This window comes from Salarias fasciatus, chromosome 13, assembly GCF_902148845.1.
Source record: "Salarias fasciatus chromosome 13, fSalaFa1.1, whole genome shotgun sequence".
NCBI classification, from domain to species: Eukaryota; Metazoa; Chordata; class Actinopteri; order Blenniiformes; family Blenniidae; genus Salarias; species Salarias fasciatus.
Genome location: NC_043757.1, coordinates 5,997,878 through 6,014,649, shown reverse-complemented (window position 1 = coordinate 6,014,649; position 16,772 = coordinate 5,997,878). Strand labels below are relative to the sequence as shown.

The 16,772-nt window shown below is 42.9% G+C and overlaps 2 protein-coding genes across 2 annotated transcripts; both read right to left on the bottom strand.

Annotated features, from left to right (window-relative positions):
• Positions 1-217: 217 nt before the first annotated feature.
• On the bottom strand, positions 218-3,521 carry LOC115398879 (uncharacterized). Its single transcript, XM_030105877.1, has 7 exons — positions 3,440-3,521; positions 2,486-2,700; positions 2,207-2,401; positions 1,630-1,799; positions 1,409-1,558; positions 715-878; positions 218-651 (listed from the first exon to the last, which is right to left on the bottom strand). Exons 2-7 carry the CDS (start codon positions 2,675-2,677, stop codon positions 320-322), a joined length of 1,203 nt encoding a protein of 400 aa, XP_029961737.1. The 5' UTR covers positions 2,678-2,700; positions 3,440-3,521; the 3' UTR covers positions 218-319.
• A 9,834-nt stretch (positions 3,522-13,355) lies between these two features.
• LOC115398876 (E3 ubiquitin-protein ligase TRIM21-like) lies at positions 13,356-16,563 on the bottom strand. Its single transcript, XM_030105873.1, has 2 exons — positions 16,435-16,563; positions 13,356-15,293 (listed from the first exon to the last, which is right to left on the bottom strand). Exon 2 carries the CDS (start codon positions 15,282-15,284, stop codon positions 13,662-13,664), a length of 1,623 nt encoding a protein of 540 aa, XP_029961733.1. The 5' UTR covers positions 15,285-15,293; positions 16,435-16,563; the 3' UTR covers positions 13,356-13,661.
• Between the last annotated feature and the right edge of the window lie 209 nt (positions 16,564-16,772).

Genomic DNA, 16,772 nt, shown 5'->3' with positions numbered 1-16,772 from the left:
CGTGGTATGTTTACTCTCTCTGTCAGGTCCACCAACATCATGCATCAGTATTCTAAATTAATAAAATAAGAAACCATGTCATCAAGAGGAGCTTTATATTTATAAGCTCTTCTGAGCATTACAAAAAGACCTGGACAGGTTAAAAGAAAGGAAGGAGGAAAGGAAATGACAGAAATGCTGACAAACAGTAGATTTCCAAACCCAAAATAAGTTAGACTGACACAAAAATACACATCTTTATTGGGAAATGGCAAAAAGCTTGAGGCGGTTTAAATAAATTCCAAGCAGAAGACAGAGGACGGATACTGTAAATGGTATTTTAAGCACTTGCTGCACTGTTGCTGAGGTTTTGCTCCGGCTGCGTCTCCACGATGCTCAGCTTCTCCGTCTCTTCTCGTCCCGCCCTCTGCTCGGTCCGCTCCTCTCTCGGAGGCGCTCCCTCGCCGCGCGCCTTGTCTTTACACGCCACGGTGTTGATCCTCAGCGTCCTCAGGTTCTCGGCGGCCTGAGAGAAGAAGCCCTGCAGCTCCTCCACGGGGCCTTTACCGGAGAAGAGGTGGTCCAGGTAGGCCTGGGCGTACTGCTCCGAGGTGATGGAGTCCAGGTTGAGGGAGGAGGTCAAGGAGGGGTCAAGATGTCCAATTCTTCTCCCTGTGCAGTTCAACTCCGTTTAATTCCATCATCCAACAACGTTTTCTGTCGAGCCGTTTTTACCTGCTTCTGCCTCCATGTCTGATAAAGAGAGGCTCACACTCTTTCCCGTCTCTCTGTCCGTCACCGTCAGGCCGGTCATAGCGCCCTCCTCTGGCGGCTCGGGGGACGGCTGCAGCGGGCCTCCTCGACGCTTCACCACACTCACCGTGTGCTGCTTGTAACGTCTGGAAGGAGGAGATAAGGCTGGCTTAATGGATGCCTCTGGCGAGATAAAGAACACCGGAGGAGGTTTTCTGAGAGAGCGAGTGAGACGCCCCAAACACAACCAAAGTTTGGCTTTTTCACTTGATGTTGTGGAAACGGGGTCTGAGCTGGAGGCTTCATTGGTCCTGTGGACTAACATGGTCTCAATCTTAAAAAAACAAAAAAAAAAATCAATGAAAACCTGAGAGGCCGGTGAATGAGTACTTATTTTTATTTTTTTACCGTGAGGTCTAATCAATATATATTCTTTCCAATTTGTGGCCCACTTTGGTCTATTAGCGGTCCAAATGGACACACAGATTATCTCCTGAACCAGTAACCTGCAATCTGTGCAGCTCATATGGAGACATTATCTTCCAGTCTCTCTGATGATTCAACACCGAGTCGAAGGCTTCGTGTGGCAAAGAGGGAAACTGCTACAATTATCTGATTACGGTGGGATTATCTAGCTAATGCGCCATCAGTCAGGGAGAATTTAGAGGGTTTTTACCTGTAAACAGGTATGATCTGTGAGAGGTCCTCCCTGTATTGCTCCAGTGCTGCTCGTGCACACGCAGGCTCGGCTTTTCCCTCCATTCTCGCCAGATGAATCAACATCTGTGTGTGAAATGCTGCTGCGCTGGCCCAGTATCTCAAAGACCTGCAGGAGGACACGCCGTCAGCGCTCTGCTCTCATAAAAAAGGGAAAAAACCTCATCCTCCTCCTCTCACCTGGAGCTGCAGTCTCCTCCCAGCAGGCAGGTCCGGAGCTGGGTGAGCGTCAGGCTGAGCTGGGCCTCCAGTCTGACCGAGTCCTGGATCAGCCGGCTTTTATCGCTCAGGCTGATCCTGCAGCGCTTCAGATACTCCTCCATCACCTCCTGCAGCTCCACCACTCTCTGCTGGAGGAAACAGGTCCGACAGGAGCTGAATGCTGCAGGATCGTCCACATGATGCCGTTTACAACTTCGCAGAGGAAGACGAGGTTTAACAGGATGGCAAAATGAATAAAGTTGTCATTTCCTGGGCTGCATCTGTGTGCATCCATTTAAAAAATGAGGACTTGTTAGCGCATCTTCTGATTTTGTTTAATTGACCCTTTAGAAGCTGTTTTTTTAATCATATTTTTTCATTGTTTGTCGTAACTGAACTGTGGTTTCTTCTTTAATTGTCCTTTTTTCCCCACACTTTGTGACGTCAAGCTCTCACTTCTCTCCAGTTCCTATGTATCGCAGACAGATGTTGAAATAAGATCATTCACGAAGTCAGTAGAATTTCTAATTCACAGCAGGAATAAATCCCGTCCTACCTGACACGACGACGACCCCGCCGCCTTCCCCTTCGCCCCCGACGACTGTCTGGACGACATGTAGGCCATGTCCATCACCATGGTGACCGCCAGGCCCACCAGGCCCGCCAGCCGCGGCTCCTCCGAGAAGGCCGACAGGCGGCCGATCAGGTCGCGGAGGTAGGTGGGCGCCTTGTTCCCCATGTCGCTCTGCAGCTGTAGGGAGAGGAAAGAAGAGGACGGGACTCAAACGGCACGTCGACAGATTCACGAAGTCTGAACTACTTCCTCGTCCTCCACCTGCTGCAGCTGCTCCCGGAGGCGGTCCTGGGGGGCCGGGCCGTCCTCGTGGCCGGTGAGGAGAAGTGGGTGTTCGACCCGGAGGTCAGGCACGGCTCCTCCTTCCAGCATGGCGTCGTAGAGGAGCGAGCCGAGCGCCTGCCTCACCTGAGCGAGCTCCTCCTCCGACGAGGACGAGAACAGCTGCCCCATCACGGCGGCCTGCGAGGCACAAGCTGGAGAATGGGACGGAAAACTGTTAATATCACACAGCTGCATTATTCCAGCTTTAAGAAGCTCATTTTTAGTATCAAATAAGACATCAGAACTATTACATACTGTGTGATAAGGGTTTCAAACCAACAACCTACAGGCCAAAATCAGCCCGTTTCACGATCTGATCCGGCCCGTACAATCACTTTACAAAGGATAACACTGCAAACATTACTTTTTAAACATGGAAAACAGTTTTTAATGTCTTATTCTGATGATGACAATGTTTAAGACATTAGTCTTCCATCTGCTTTGACAAAAAAACTGCAAAAATTTTTTATTTTCGCATATTTTTGCAACAAAATTTAAAATACTTGCAGATTAAAGACATGAATTTGAACATTATAGTGTATTTTTCAGTTTACAAAAACAGAACAATGTTTAAGTAACTAAACACTTCATTTGGAGTTGTGATTATTCCTCAGTTGTGCTGCTCTCATGTTACTTTTCTGGGCCATTCTTCTCAAACTGGTCTCTATTTGCTCTGTTTTGACCTCCTGCTTTATAAAATATGCCAAGAAGACTTTATAACCTCTTTTTGATAAATATATCGTATTCAGAATGTACATTTAAAGCTAGAAATCATAAAATAAATACTCAGTTTGACTCTTTTCCCAGATATTATTATAAATAAACTCTATTGTGTTCCTTCTCTCTGGTTCCACTTTCATTTCATTTCTCTGAGCGTCAAACTGATCCTACCTTCTCGGCAGGTTCCTCTCTGTCTGCCAGCAGTGACTTGTGTTTCTGGGCTGCAGGGTTTGTGTTTTGAGCTTTCACTTCCCCAGAGTCCCCACGCCCCCCTCCTGAGGAGAAAACGACTCTGACCAAGAGAAACCTGCAGCTGCCTGCAGCTGTGCAGGAAACTCTCACACCTCCCTCTAGCGGCCCTGACCTGCAAGTGCAGCGGTGTGCTGCAGTCTGCAGCCTCAGAGGGAGGAGATCACAAAGAAGTCACAGAAATAACTGACTTATAATACTTTAAAAGTAACTAATTACTAGACGAGGTAACTACTGCATTACTTTGAAAAAAGTGTTTAAAAATATGTCAAAGAATTTGGATCTCTTCTTAAAGGAACTTTAAGATGCATTTTCGATTATTTATTATAAACCTGAATATATGATTAATGAAATAAATGGACTCTTGACAGAATAAATTACAAACAGAAAATGCTACATTAATCTAAATCATTCAGATGTTGCTTTGTGATAATATGAGACAAGACGACAATCGAACTTGAATTTGAACTGCAGATAACGTTTCTACATCCACCGACATAGATGTATGTCAATATATGTCTGTACTTTAAAAGTACTTAAGTATTTAAAAGTTGCCTCTGAATGATCAGGGCTTCATGGCTGTATCTCTGTCATGTCACGTGAAGCACTTTCCTTCTTTCTGCACTGACACTCAGTGTTTGGCTCAGGAACAGTAACAGCGTTGGAACACTGGGGAAAGTAATTATTTACTTATTCATTCATTTTTCGTTCATTTACAATTTTAGATTTTCCTCAGTCATCTCAGCTGTTATATTTATTTACTTATTTATTTATTTAGCCATGTTCACATATTTTACTTTATTTTATTTGTTTCACCTTATTTCGCCATTTAAAACCCCTCCTTTTGTGCAGGAGATAAAAATCCTTTTTCTCAAATTGTCTTGCGTAGAAATACAAAGAGAGCAGAGAGAATCTGCTTCAGAGTCTGTCTGTGTTGAAGTGTTTGCATCACTGCGAACAGTCCCTGAGTGGATGAAAGAAAATCATGTCTACAAACTGGATCAAAAGCCTGAATCTTCACAGAGTGGACGAGATTTTTGACCTCCTCCTCATCATCACCTCTCTCTCGGTCAGATTCCCGGGTTTGTCTCTGAGATCTGGAACTGCTGTGTTTAAATCCTGTTGAATCTTTAATATCACTCACTGTTGTTTCACAACTTGATAAAGAATTTTCAGTCTTGGTTTTACTCTCTGTTAACTCTCGGCACGCTGTCCTTGGTGCTGAAAGCTGCCTTTAAATTGAATGCAATCTTATTGAAAGTTAGAAAAATTAGGCCAAGGGCTTTCAGCTTTTCTATTTAGCTAAATGGATCACGGCCTTGGTAGAGCAGCACTGTTGACTTTTTTTTTTTTTCTTTTTTTTACTCTTAAAAATACAGCACAAGGGGATTTGAGAGTTTATGTGGTGTGAGAGAAGTTCTTTGATAACTGGGACAAGGACGTGTGCACCGTCAGGTCAGAGGTTTGTGAAACTTCCCAGAGTGTCCTGAGAGGTTCCTGAGATTAATGTGGACCGCTCGGTGTTTTCAGCAGCGTTTCTGTGCAGAGCGGTAGCAGTTTGCTCGTGCCATGTCGTGAAAGTGCCGCAGCCTCGCCTGACAGACACTGCTACATTTTAGATTCACTTAACAGCAATTAAGGGTCAGACTGTTTCGACGGGGACAGTAAAGAAAGTGGTGTCCAAAAGAGTCAAATGAGTTTTTTAAATTACTGTATTGAGCTGCTGTAACTGCAGTACATATATTAGACCACTAGGGGTCACTGTATTGCAACAGAAAGCTGCTACAGTACTAAAGAAAAGAAAAAAACCCATGCATGAATCCAAACTCCTCCTCAGTGTCTCTCCTCCGCCCGTCCTCCGTCCTCTGCTGCTGTTGTTGACTGTGATCGCTTCTGTCAGTCTGCCGCAGTGCTTACCGCTTCAGCTCAAGTGTCTCTCTCTGTCTTTGTCTTTTCCTCTTTCTGTCTCTCTCTCCGTGGACGCTTGGCCCCGGCGAACACACTTCACCGTCCTCCGGGAGCGCTAAATATTTCACTGCGCTCACGTCACGGTCGTAAGAGCTCGGAAGCAGACACAAATACACACCGATAAAGTCTAAGTGGTGAGAAATCAGTGCTTCCTGCTTCTCTCTCTGTCTCTCCTTCACTTTATTTCACTCCATCCGCTGTGTAAAGGTCTCATTTCCATCTGAGAGTGAAATGAAGATGAAAGGAGAGAAAAGGGCAAAAAAAATAGAAGTAGTAGACTGGTGGAAAGGCGGACGACAGGAGAAAATATTTGAAAAGGAGAATAAATGATAACGTGAAGGTGATTCTGATAAGAAAGAGTTAAAGGAGACTGACTAACACAGACACACACACACACACACACACACACACACACACAGCCCCCTTTTAGAAGCCCTCTTGAAACATCACTGAATAATAATCATCACACACTGAATCTGTAATTTAATGAGATAATGCCACTTGAAACTCAAATGTAATTTTCAATTAGGGAGCAACCTTCAGCAAAGCGGCTCTGTGACATTTACAACACGACTGAGAGAGTCTGCCTCACACACACGCGAAGGCTGAAACACAGAGGAACCAGATGTCTGCATTTTCGTCCTCGTGTCTAAAAATGATCACAAAAATGTCCGTTTAGTTTCTTAGATTACACAGCGTGGCAGATACATATTGGATCAGGGCGAAGGCAGCCTGGATAGGTCAAACACAGAGAAACACACACACACACACACACACACACACACACACACATATTCAAGGTCGCGTTGACAAGACATTTAAAGTGAAATGCATCATTTCAGAGAAAGTTTCACGTTTACACTGCAGCGTTTTGAAAACGATGTCAAGAAAACAGCAGGCACGGTCAGAATGATGTAGTTTTCAGGTTGGGCCACCAGTGGCTGCTGTTGTTTGTTTTTTTGTTATTGTAATGAAACCACACATCTGTGCAGAGAAGAATGCGCTTTAACATTAACAACCTTTTCACAGCGAAGTCTCTCAACTTTCACTCCTCACGCCGCTGGATATCCGGTTGGATCGTTTAAAGCGAAAATACAGAAACGCCAGACAGCATCAGCAAAAATAAGTGCAATTTCTAAAGGCACCGTTAACGATCATTGTTTTTCTGTGCACGCTGACCTGCAGGCGAACAAGCAGCGACTTCAGCCAACAGACTGACAGCGCTGCAGTGGAGGGTGTGTGTGTGTGTGTGTGTGTAGAATTATTTCAGTGTGTTTTTCATCTTTTTCATCCGACAACCAAATATTAGGTGGTGTATCTTCCTGCATATCTTCCATTCAACTTAACGTAAGCACGGATGCTTTATCAATATCAGCATCGCATCCAAGAAGAAGAAGACTACAACGCTCACTGAGTGTTCTCACTCTGTTTATTAATACATTTATTCACTTGTCTGTCTGTCTCTTTCTTTCAAATCTTAATTATATGATTTAAATAAAAAAGGGAAAGGGAAAAAATTACATTAAGCCAAATGACTGACAGAAAAACGTATATTAATAATTTATTTTCATAGAATTTAATAAGCTTATGATTCCTCCTACTCCTTTTTAAGCACCTTAAGCCTTTATTGTGTTCATTTTTTAATTATTGTTTAAAATAAATAATCTATTAATTTATTATTATTACTATTATTATTGCTATTCACCAGGAAAACACTGTTTGAATAAACTTTTTTTTCTTCCAGTCATATTTTCTGGTTTTACTCAATAAATCGACTATAAATCTTGTTGTTAATTTTGGTTTGATCTCTTCCCTGAGATATCACTTAAATATGCACAGCAGCAACATAACTCAGGTCCAGATTCATCAAATTTAATTAAAAAAAATGAATAAATCAAGACGCTTTGGGCCGAAGAACCTTTCATCAGTCCCTGTAACAGAATGTCTCTGACAAACATAAAATCTACACCATTCAATAGAATCATTCAGCAACTTTTTTTCAAGTTTCTGTTTAACATTACAGCTGCAGGGGTTTTACCTGATCGACTTGTTCCTCTGATCTCTGCAGTATTATGTTTCCACATTTCTGCATATTTCCCCCACTTAACTCCTCCCAGGTGGGAGAAATCCCACACCCTTCATTTCATGTGTTCTTCACCCTCTCTGCCCTCGACCCCCCTCCTCCCTCCCTCCAGTCATTTACGGAGTGTGGAGGAGAATGAAAACAAGTTTAATGTTCGGCCATACATCACGCCGCGGCCGGCGTGCCAAGCGGCGTCCATTTTTCCAGGCTGTTTTGTTCACTCACCAGCAGCAGCGGGGCTAATTATTGCAAATGACAGCTGTTGAAAGGAGTATTAATGCCTCCTATCTGCGTGAATACGTGGCGTAGTATGGTATGATTAAAGCAGTCAGAGGCTGAACTTGAAAGGGAAAAATAAAAAAAAGAGGAAAGCCTGAGTTGTGTCTTGTTAGGTAAAAGCCTCATAAATCCAACTTTAACTTTAATTAAAGCTGTCACTGACTAAAGGTACTCTAATCATCATCCATCTTGCAGCCCAATAAAGTTTACATCCGAAGGCCTCGGATATAACAGGTCTGCTGACTGGAAGATGCCAGGTGCGAATTATGCAACCTGCAGCGACTGGGAACAGGAGGCAAGCAGCAAGGCTGTCAAACACGATTTTCCCCTTGAATAAATTATATGTTAAATGGAAATTATAACCTATTTACCCAAACAAATTATTGTTTTCAAAATGCACACTTGCATTTCCAGAGTCAAGATGAAGATTTTAATGACACGGTTTCAAAGTTGATGGAGTCTGGCCCACACATGCCATCCCCGACACGCTGTTTACTGTTTATCTCAACAGTAAATATACCCGAAATACACTCCTGAATCCTGCCTGGTTGTGCTAATACTATGTGTAATTTCATTTTTAGTCAAGACACAGGTCGTGGTTTATGTAAGGAAGGAAAAATCAAACAATCCTAAAAAGTCCAACATTTCATGCATGTTTATTGAATTGGAAATTAGACCTTTCATCTAATGGATTGAATTAGATGAGTAAATGTTTCATTTCTAAGCACAAGAAGATAAGAAAGTGTGATGTAAGGACCGAATACTGTAGCAGCTCAGAAATGTTTCTCAGTCTCACCCTCTGCTGCTGTTATGCAAACATTTTACTTGTTGTAATTCTGCACAGTGTGAAGAGCAGCTTTACAGCGTGGCAGGTCAGGACCGTCTGTCAGCGTCTGAGGGCTTTATGGCACAAGTCAACAAGCAGAACCGTGTTGATCCAGTCAAATAAAAGGACTGAAATATGTTTGGGGTCATCAAAATGTCAGTAAGGGAAAAGGGAGATGAAGAGGAAAACAGAGAATAAGGAGAGGCAGTGGATGTATTGGACAAAGGGTGTATAGGAGCTGCCAGGCAGGAAGAGAAGAAGCATGGATGTAGCGAAGGAAGACATGGTAGGAGAGATGGAGGCAGATAATCCACTGTGACAACACCTGCAGAGAGCAGAAGAAGAAGAAAATGAGGACAAATCCAGAGTTCAATGGGACACATATTGAGTGCTGAAATATATCTGGAAGGGAGATCTTTCAGGTCTCTACTTCGTTAGGCTCATTATGCCTTTAGATCATTTATCGATATTCTCTTTTCTTCTGTTCAGGCACGAAGGCTTTTTTCAACATACCTGTTTTACATGTTGCAGTTCAATTCTCCCGTCCTCGTCAGAAACGTCACCTGGTGGTAGATGATGTGTCTTCATACCAGATGGTGGAGGAGGCATGTCACGGTAAATTCAAGCAGAAAACGTCTGAAACACAGCTTCAGACTGTGTGTAGAATCATACAAAGTGACAGACTAACTACATCATGCCCAGCTACCTCACCTGCAGCTTCACACGGTGAACTGTCACGCAGCGCCCTGGACATTTAGGTTGTTTTTTTATTTATTTATTTTTATTACTTTTCGACTTCAATTTTTATTTGTCTTCCTGTATTCAGGGAGAAGTCATGAGCAATACCATCATACATTGCATGATGAAAAAAAAAACTTTTGATTCTGATTAATGTCAAGAAGGTATGCTGGAAAAAAAATCTAATTTGCCTGAACATAAGAGAAGAAAGATCTTAAAATTCTTTCAGGCCTCGTTTACTTTAAAGGAGAGACTTTTCTGGCAGCACGTTTGTGCTGGAGGATTCATGAGACTTTTCCACTCAACTTTGGAGCTGCACCGTTTCAGAGCTGCCACCAGGCAAAGTGCTGAAGCAGATCAGTGACTGAGCCTTGTGTCTTTGTGTTTCCCTCTCTGGTTTCTGACATTATTTATTTATTCATTTATTTATTTTTTCAGCTGAAAGTGTACATGCTTTTCTGTATATGTTCATGTAGAAATGTCACTGTCTAGTTGTGTCACAGTGACATCTGCCGGTGGAAACATGAACGGGTGATGACATACTTCCGGTTCCGGTGTAAACAAACCTCCCAATATGGCGGCGCCCTGAGTGAAACTTAAACGACTACAAATTTCCACGAAAAACATATTAATTCTTAATAATTGACCATTTTTGAAGGTCATAGCGCACGCTGTCTGATCCGATAAGTGATAACAGGTGGCAGTGAAGGAAAATGTCGACTAATGAGACTAAAACAAGATCATTTTAACCTGTTTGGAACTGAAAATATTCGCCTTCAAGTTAAGAAAGAACAGAACAGAACAGAACAGCATTTCTTGCCCAAGCTTTACTTGATTGCTTTCTGATGTACACATTACCGTCATGCTCATTTTGTCATCTTACAAAAGCTCAAATCCCACATGTTGAATTATATCTATTATTTTACCATCGCCAACCTTTCCACATAATTCCATTGAGTTATATGCACATGATCCTGACAGCTTTTGTGTGGTGTCTAATCGGAGTGGGTCATAAATTGTAGATTTACTGAGATTTTCACTCTGGAATTTACAAATCATTGAAAACGAAAAAAAAAAGGGACAATATCTAGTGAGCAGGAGTTTTCTTACAGTCCCAGGAGATATTTGGACTTTTCCATTCACACAAATATAGATCATCGTGTATTTGGACTGTCAGTGGAACACACTCTTAAAAAATGCATAGACAATTTCAACAAAAAAAGGACCTGGACGGTATGCCAACGTTGATTTGCTTGCAGTGAAATGCAAAATGTGACATTTTTCGATCTAGCCTATCACAATCTTGGCATAGTTCAGCTCCTCAGAATCCGTGAGCAGAAGACTGTAAAGAGTCCAAAACTTTCATAAAAGCATGTTCATCTGCAATCTGCAAATAAATAAATAAATAAATAAATAAATAAATAAATAAATAAACAAACAAGAAGGAAACATTTACAGATTAAGAAAATGTATGCCATTCTTTCACTTACCACCAGAATTTTTTTTCCTTTTTGTGGGACTCCCTTTATAAAACTAATGCAGTTTTTCATTGAGAATTCATTTATTAATCCTGTTTCAGTCTCTGTGTTGTTGTTGTTTTTACATGTCGTGAATTAAAGCGTCCTGTTGCAGTCCAGACTGCTGTGTGACAAATCAGTGTATGTAATGATGTGGGTCTGCCTGCAGGGGGAGCCAGAGAGAACAGCAAATAGCTTTGAAAACAGGAAAAACTGACTGGGAGTTACAACTCGGCGTCCTGCATGTTTTAGGTCTCTCTCAGTTGCAACCCAGCTGATTACCATGAGGGTTATTGGGCTTTCAGGATGACATAAATATGGGATTCAGGTGTGCTGCTGAAGCAGAGAAACATCTAATGCGGAACTACTCAACCCCGGTCCTTGTTGGCCACAGTCCTGCATGTTTTAACTCTCTTTCTCTGCTCCAGTACACATCAATCTGATGTTGATGTCTTCATTAAGCTTGTCAAAAAGCCCAGTAAGGAGCCCTCATTACAATCAGGTGTGCTGCAACTGGGAGAGATTTAAACATGCAGGACACCAGCCCACGAGGACCAGGGAAAAGAGGAGAGAATTAGAAACTAGAAAATGATGAATAAAATTAAATGTAGACACTGGAGAAAAAAACAAAAAACAAAAGTCATGCCAAATCATGCCTTTAAAGGACAACCAGTTTTCAATCATTGAGCAGTAACAGAAAGTAGACTGTTTTAGTCAATTGTTCTAATACCTTTATGCTGCATGTTTGCATCATTTGTGTTTTTCGCTTGTTCTGGGGATGGCTTTATCAGAAGTGCTATTGGATTGGGTAGTTTTGCATGCAGTGTTTTCTTTTCTTGTCATCCCTGGAAGTAAGTGACACTGCCTCTGGTTTGTGTTCTTCTCAGGAGGACCAGAGTAGCGGAGGTGACACTGTAGGAACGCAAAGTCCAGGAGATGCCTCAGGACATGCTGCAGCCACGAGTGACTCAGTTGAAAGGGTGAAGACGAAGGACGAGCACAAGGGGGATTGGCAGGACTTCATGAACTGTTATAAGTACTGTCTGGGTATCTGTCTGGCTGTCTTTTTTTTTTTTTTTTTTGCATCATTTAAGACACTTCACCTGTCTATCATGATGCAAATACAGAGAGACATGCAAACATGCAATCTCTACACAGAAAGGCTCTAACTGGACTCCAACCAGGGAAATTCTCACTATCCCCATAGATACCAGCCCTACAATAATAATTAGTATAACATGCAACAAATAATTCAGTGTAGTTGAGATTTTTAGTAGCTTTTTCTTTCTTTAACCCTGAGACCATGGTTTTGTATGATCAAATAAGCAGAAGTAATGTCTTGTACTCCAATTGCTACTTCTGCTCTCTTTCCCTGCATAACTTTTGCAGGAGTTTCTTCCTGAATGCTTTGCAAAGTTAGTAGAGCTGGTTTGGGAATATTTATCTGAGAGCCAGATACACAAAAACTTGTTTAATAAGCTGACAGTCTGTGGAGGATTTGATCAGAGAATTTGATCTGCAAGCAAAGCACCAATCGTGTTTTCATAAAACAAGATTAACATGAGAAAAAGCATGTGTTTACTTTTACTTAGAGATCGTCTGTATGGTCTTTTTTTATGGTTTCATGACATTGTAAACCCTGTATTGTTTATAAAGTTTTGCATTTTGACAACACTTGTTATGCTATCAGGTGCTGATTGTGCAGGTTTCATACATGTAACTGATTGCAAAATGTCATTAAGTCTCCAGAAATCAGCTTTAACACCGAAACACAAATTGGCTAAAAAGCACAAGTTGGTTATTTGTATGTGCCTGCATATGTGCAGATATTATTCTCCTCGGGCCACATTTATTTTTCTTTTCCACCAGAGGAACTTCACGATCGCTGCCTCAGGAGGGCACAGCTCATCCTCAGACAGATCCCGCCCTGGTCGCTCCTGTTCTGCTCCGCTCAGGCCGACGGTACCGGACCCTCAAGGCCAGGTCAAACTAACTCAGAAGCAGCTTCCATCCCAGAGCCACGATCAGACTGAACAGTTCATTACACTGAAATGAGAAATGTAACAACTGACTGTTGTATGAGTGGTTTTTATATGACTGTTTTTTAAGCATTTTCTTGTTCTGTTTTAAACCTTCTACCTTCTTTTATATATTTCCAATGTGGCACATGCACAGACTTACAATTACATTGCTTTTTTTTTCCAAACAGTGACAATTAAACTTCTGATTCTGAGTGTAGTCAGACAGTTAGATGAGACAGAAGAACTTCCCTCAGCTCTCATTATTCCACCACACAGTTGCAAAGTTGTGTGTTGTTCTCTTTTCTGTGGAGGAAAAACTCAGAAGAGTCCAGGTGATCCAAGGGAGTTTTTATTCATAAACTGAAGTCTAGATTTACAACATTCAGCATTTTTTTACAGACAGAATCCTCACAAATGATACTCCGATCAGGATGTAGATTGCACAGTTTCCTCTGTTTGGATCCTCAAAGACAGCCTCTTCAATTAGACTGTCACATTCCATTCTCACATCTCTACATTAAATTTCTCCTTTAAAGAAAAATATCCTGACAGAGTTCTCAATCAAGACGGAGCTCTGCAATAAATCTGATTCACAGCAAGGTACGATCAGCTGCTCAGTCAAATCATAGAACAGTTCAGCTCGGCTCAGAGTTAATCTGTGACTTTCTCTCCAGTTTATTTGCTGTCGGTGATGTTCAATGATAAACACAGATCAGACAGTTTGACTGACAGGACAGATGATCAGAGGAGCAGAGTTTTTACCACCGTCATTAAAGCAGGGACTGAAGAATGGGCGGAGTTTCTCAGTGAAGCAGCAGCCGGTGAAGGAGTAGATCAGAGCTGCAGCATCGACATCATAAAAAGAGAGCAGACCCTCCTCATAATCCACAAACACCCCCACCTTCTCAGGAGCAGAACTCAGAGAGAGGCTGAGGACACCACGGTTCTCATGAACTCTGTACTCATTTCCGTTCATCAAGTCCATCATCCAGAGGCCTTTCGCAGGGCTCGGGATGATGCTTCTCTTCCTGCTGATGGACTCTTTGCTCACTCCTAAACGCCACTGAGTCTTTCCTTTCACCTGAACCTCAAAGTAAAACTTCCCCGCAGAGAAACTCTGTTTTCCCAACACATAAAGATAAACTGAAAATCTCTCTGGGTTGTCTGGAAGCTTCTTCTCCACGTCACCATCGCCGACTTGCTTCCCGTCGTCGGACAGGATGAGGCATGGATGCGCCGTGTCGGCGTCGAGCGTCACGTCCACCGCAGACCGCTGCCTCCTCTTCAGCTCGGCCTCAGACAGCTTCTTCATCTCGCCGCGGAGAGCCTCCTCCAGCTGAGCCACAGCCCTCACCGCCGTCCCCTCGTACGACGACGGGCGGACGCCCACCTCGGTCCAGTCCCTGGTGGGCGGAGCAGCTTTCAGGGAGGAGAAGCCTTGCAGGAGGTGGAGGTGGTCTCCAGACAGGAAGAGCTGCTCCACCTCTGAGCTCCTCTTCATCAGATCACTGATCTCCTCTTCCAGATCTCTGATGAGACCTTCAGCCTGTTTCTCTCTGGCTTTCTCTTCCTCCTCCACCCTCTCCATCAGCTGCTCCAGGCCTCTCTCCACACACTCCTTCAGGGCAGTGAACACCTCCACGCCCTCCGCCTTCTCTCTGGCTGCAGCAGCTTTACTCGTCTTCAGCCACTGTCTGATCTCCTTCATCTTCACTCGTCTCTCCTGGATCATCTGCTGCACGTCAGCCTCCGTCTTCCTCAGCTCCGCCTTTTTCCGTTGATATTCTTCACTCAGAGGAACAAACGTGTGAGCGCTGTGCTCGCCAACGGTGCACAGAGCGCAGACGCACGTCTGCTCCGTCTGACAGAACAGCTCCAGAGGTTTCTGGTGCTTCAGACACATCCTGCCTTCCAGGTTCTCCACCGGCGCCATCAGCCGGTGTTTCCTCAGGCCTGGCACTGTCAGATGAGGCTCCAGATGAGTCTGGCAGTAGGACACCAGGCACACCAGGCAGGACTTGAGAGCCTTTGCTTTGGTTTCAGTGCAGAGGTCACAGAGAACTTTTGCTGGTTTTTGCTCTGAGCTGCCGCCGCCGCTGGGTTTGTCTCCAGCTTCATGTCTGAACTGAGCAGCCATCTGAGAGAGCAGGGCGTTGACGCTGAGCTCGGGCCTGGTTCTGAACACTCTTCTGCAAACGGGACAGTCACAGCGGCCCTTCCCGCTCCACAGCTCAGAGATGCACTCGCTGCAGAAGTTGTGTCCACACGGCGTGCTGACCGGGTCGGTGAACACTTCCAGGCAGACGGAGCACAGAAACTGATCTGCAGCAGACATGTCTTCACACTGAGGACCAAACACAGAGTGGAAAACAATTAAACAACAGGTCAGTGCATTATTCATCACTTTCATCATTTTAAATTATTATACAGCCTTGTGCTCTGGAGGCTTTCATTTAGTTCTGTTACTGACCACGTTTTAACAGAATTTCATGTAGTTTTTATTTCCTGCTTTTCCAAAGACAACATTTGATAGTTCACTCGTTAAAGTCTGCATTTAGGAAGATTTCTGGGATTTTGCATCGGTGTGTCTCTCATCTATGTACAAACTGGCTGATTTGTTTCAAAACTAATGTTCACTGTGAAGTTAACCATCTTCAAATAACAGCCATGAAAAATTCATCACCACACTCAATTTCATATATATATATATATATATATATATATATATATATATATATATATATATATATATATATATATATATATATATACTTTTTTTTTGAAGAGATAGAAAACACATAATATTGACCTCTTAGTTTAGTGATATAAATCGAAATTAAAGAAAGACGACTTTAACAGGAATTAATACACTCTGACTGGGTCTACGGATGAGAGACAGTCTAGCACAGGATGAGGAAGAACTAATATCAGCAAGTGCTTTTATTCTGAAATCTTCAGAAAGGGTGATTGGTAGTTCTCAGTCAGCCCTGATCCTAAAGGAAGGAAACCTGACCTTTGGGCAACACTCTTGGCTCAAGTGCCAACAAAGACAACTTTTATAAATACTTTACATTTTAAAGTTTTCACTGGTGATGTGGACATGTTTTGTTTTGTGTTGCTGTTTATTCAAAATCAATGATCCTTCTGTTTTTCTGGAGTTGTTCACATTTCAGACGCAGCTTTCACTTTCGCTTTCATTGAGGCTGCGCACCACAAAACTGGTTTGAACGGTAAAAACACGATTTGTGAGCTTGACAGCAGGATTATCTTAAGTGTGATCAACTCAGACTTATTTGTGCGTCATTCAAACTTTAATTTGTGATGATCTTCTCTGTTGATGAACCTCAGGAATCATGGCAGTGCGGTAGTTTCTCCCTGTCGACAAACACCTGTTGAAACACCTGAGCTCCTTCACAGAGGCTCTGCTGCTCTGCTTTCACCTGAAGGTGGATGAACTCTGACTCCAATCTGTTGTTAAAACTCACCAGTATTTGATGAAGCGAGTAGAAAGGAAGCTGTCTTCCCTCCTGCTCTCGTCTCCTTGTTGGGACTGAGCCAGAAAAGGTGCTTCACCTCTTCAACACCTGCTCCCAGGGTGCTGCACGGCATTTGGTGGCCCTCAGCACAACTGCTCCACCCACCCACCAAAAAAACAATAAAACAACAAAAGCAGGAACCCAGCATCATTTTACATTAATAACGTCAAACAATCTAATAAATAAAATTCCCACCACCCTAACATAAAGGTCTGAGGACTCCTACATAAATAACAGAAGAGCTACTTAATTAAAACAGTATATTCAAGTAATAAATGTTCTATTAT

Excerpts from the sequence above, each read along its gene's own strand:
- LOC115398879 (XM_030105877.1), bottom strand. The coding sequence starts at position 2,677 with ATGGGGCAGCTGTTCTCGTCCTCGTCGGAGGAGGAGCTCGCTCAGGTG. Across the intron at positions 2,402-2,485 it reads TCCGGGAGCAGCTGCAGCAG|CTGCAGAGCGACATGGGGAA; the intron begins GTGGAGGACGAG and ends CTCTCCCTACAG. Across the intron at positions 1,559-1,629 it reads GGAGGAGACTGCAGCTCCAG|GTCTTTGAGATACTGGGCCA; the intron begins GTGAGAGGAGGA and ends GTCCTCCTGCAG.
- LOC115398876 (XM_030105873.1), bottom strand. The coding sequence starts at position 15,284 with ATGTCTGCTGCAGATCAGTTTCTGTGCTCCGTCTGCCTGGAAGTGTTC.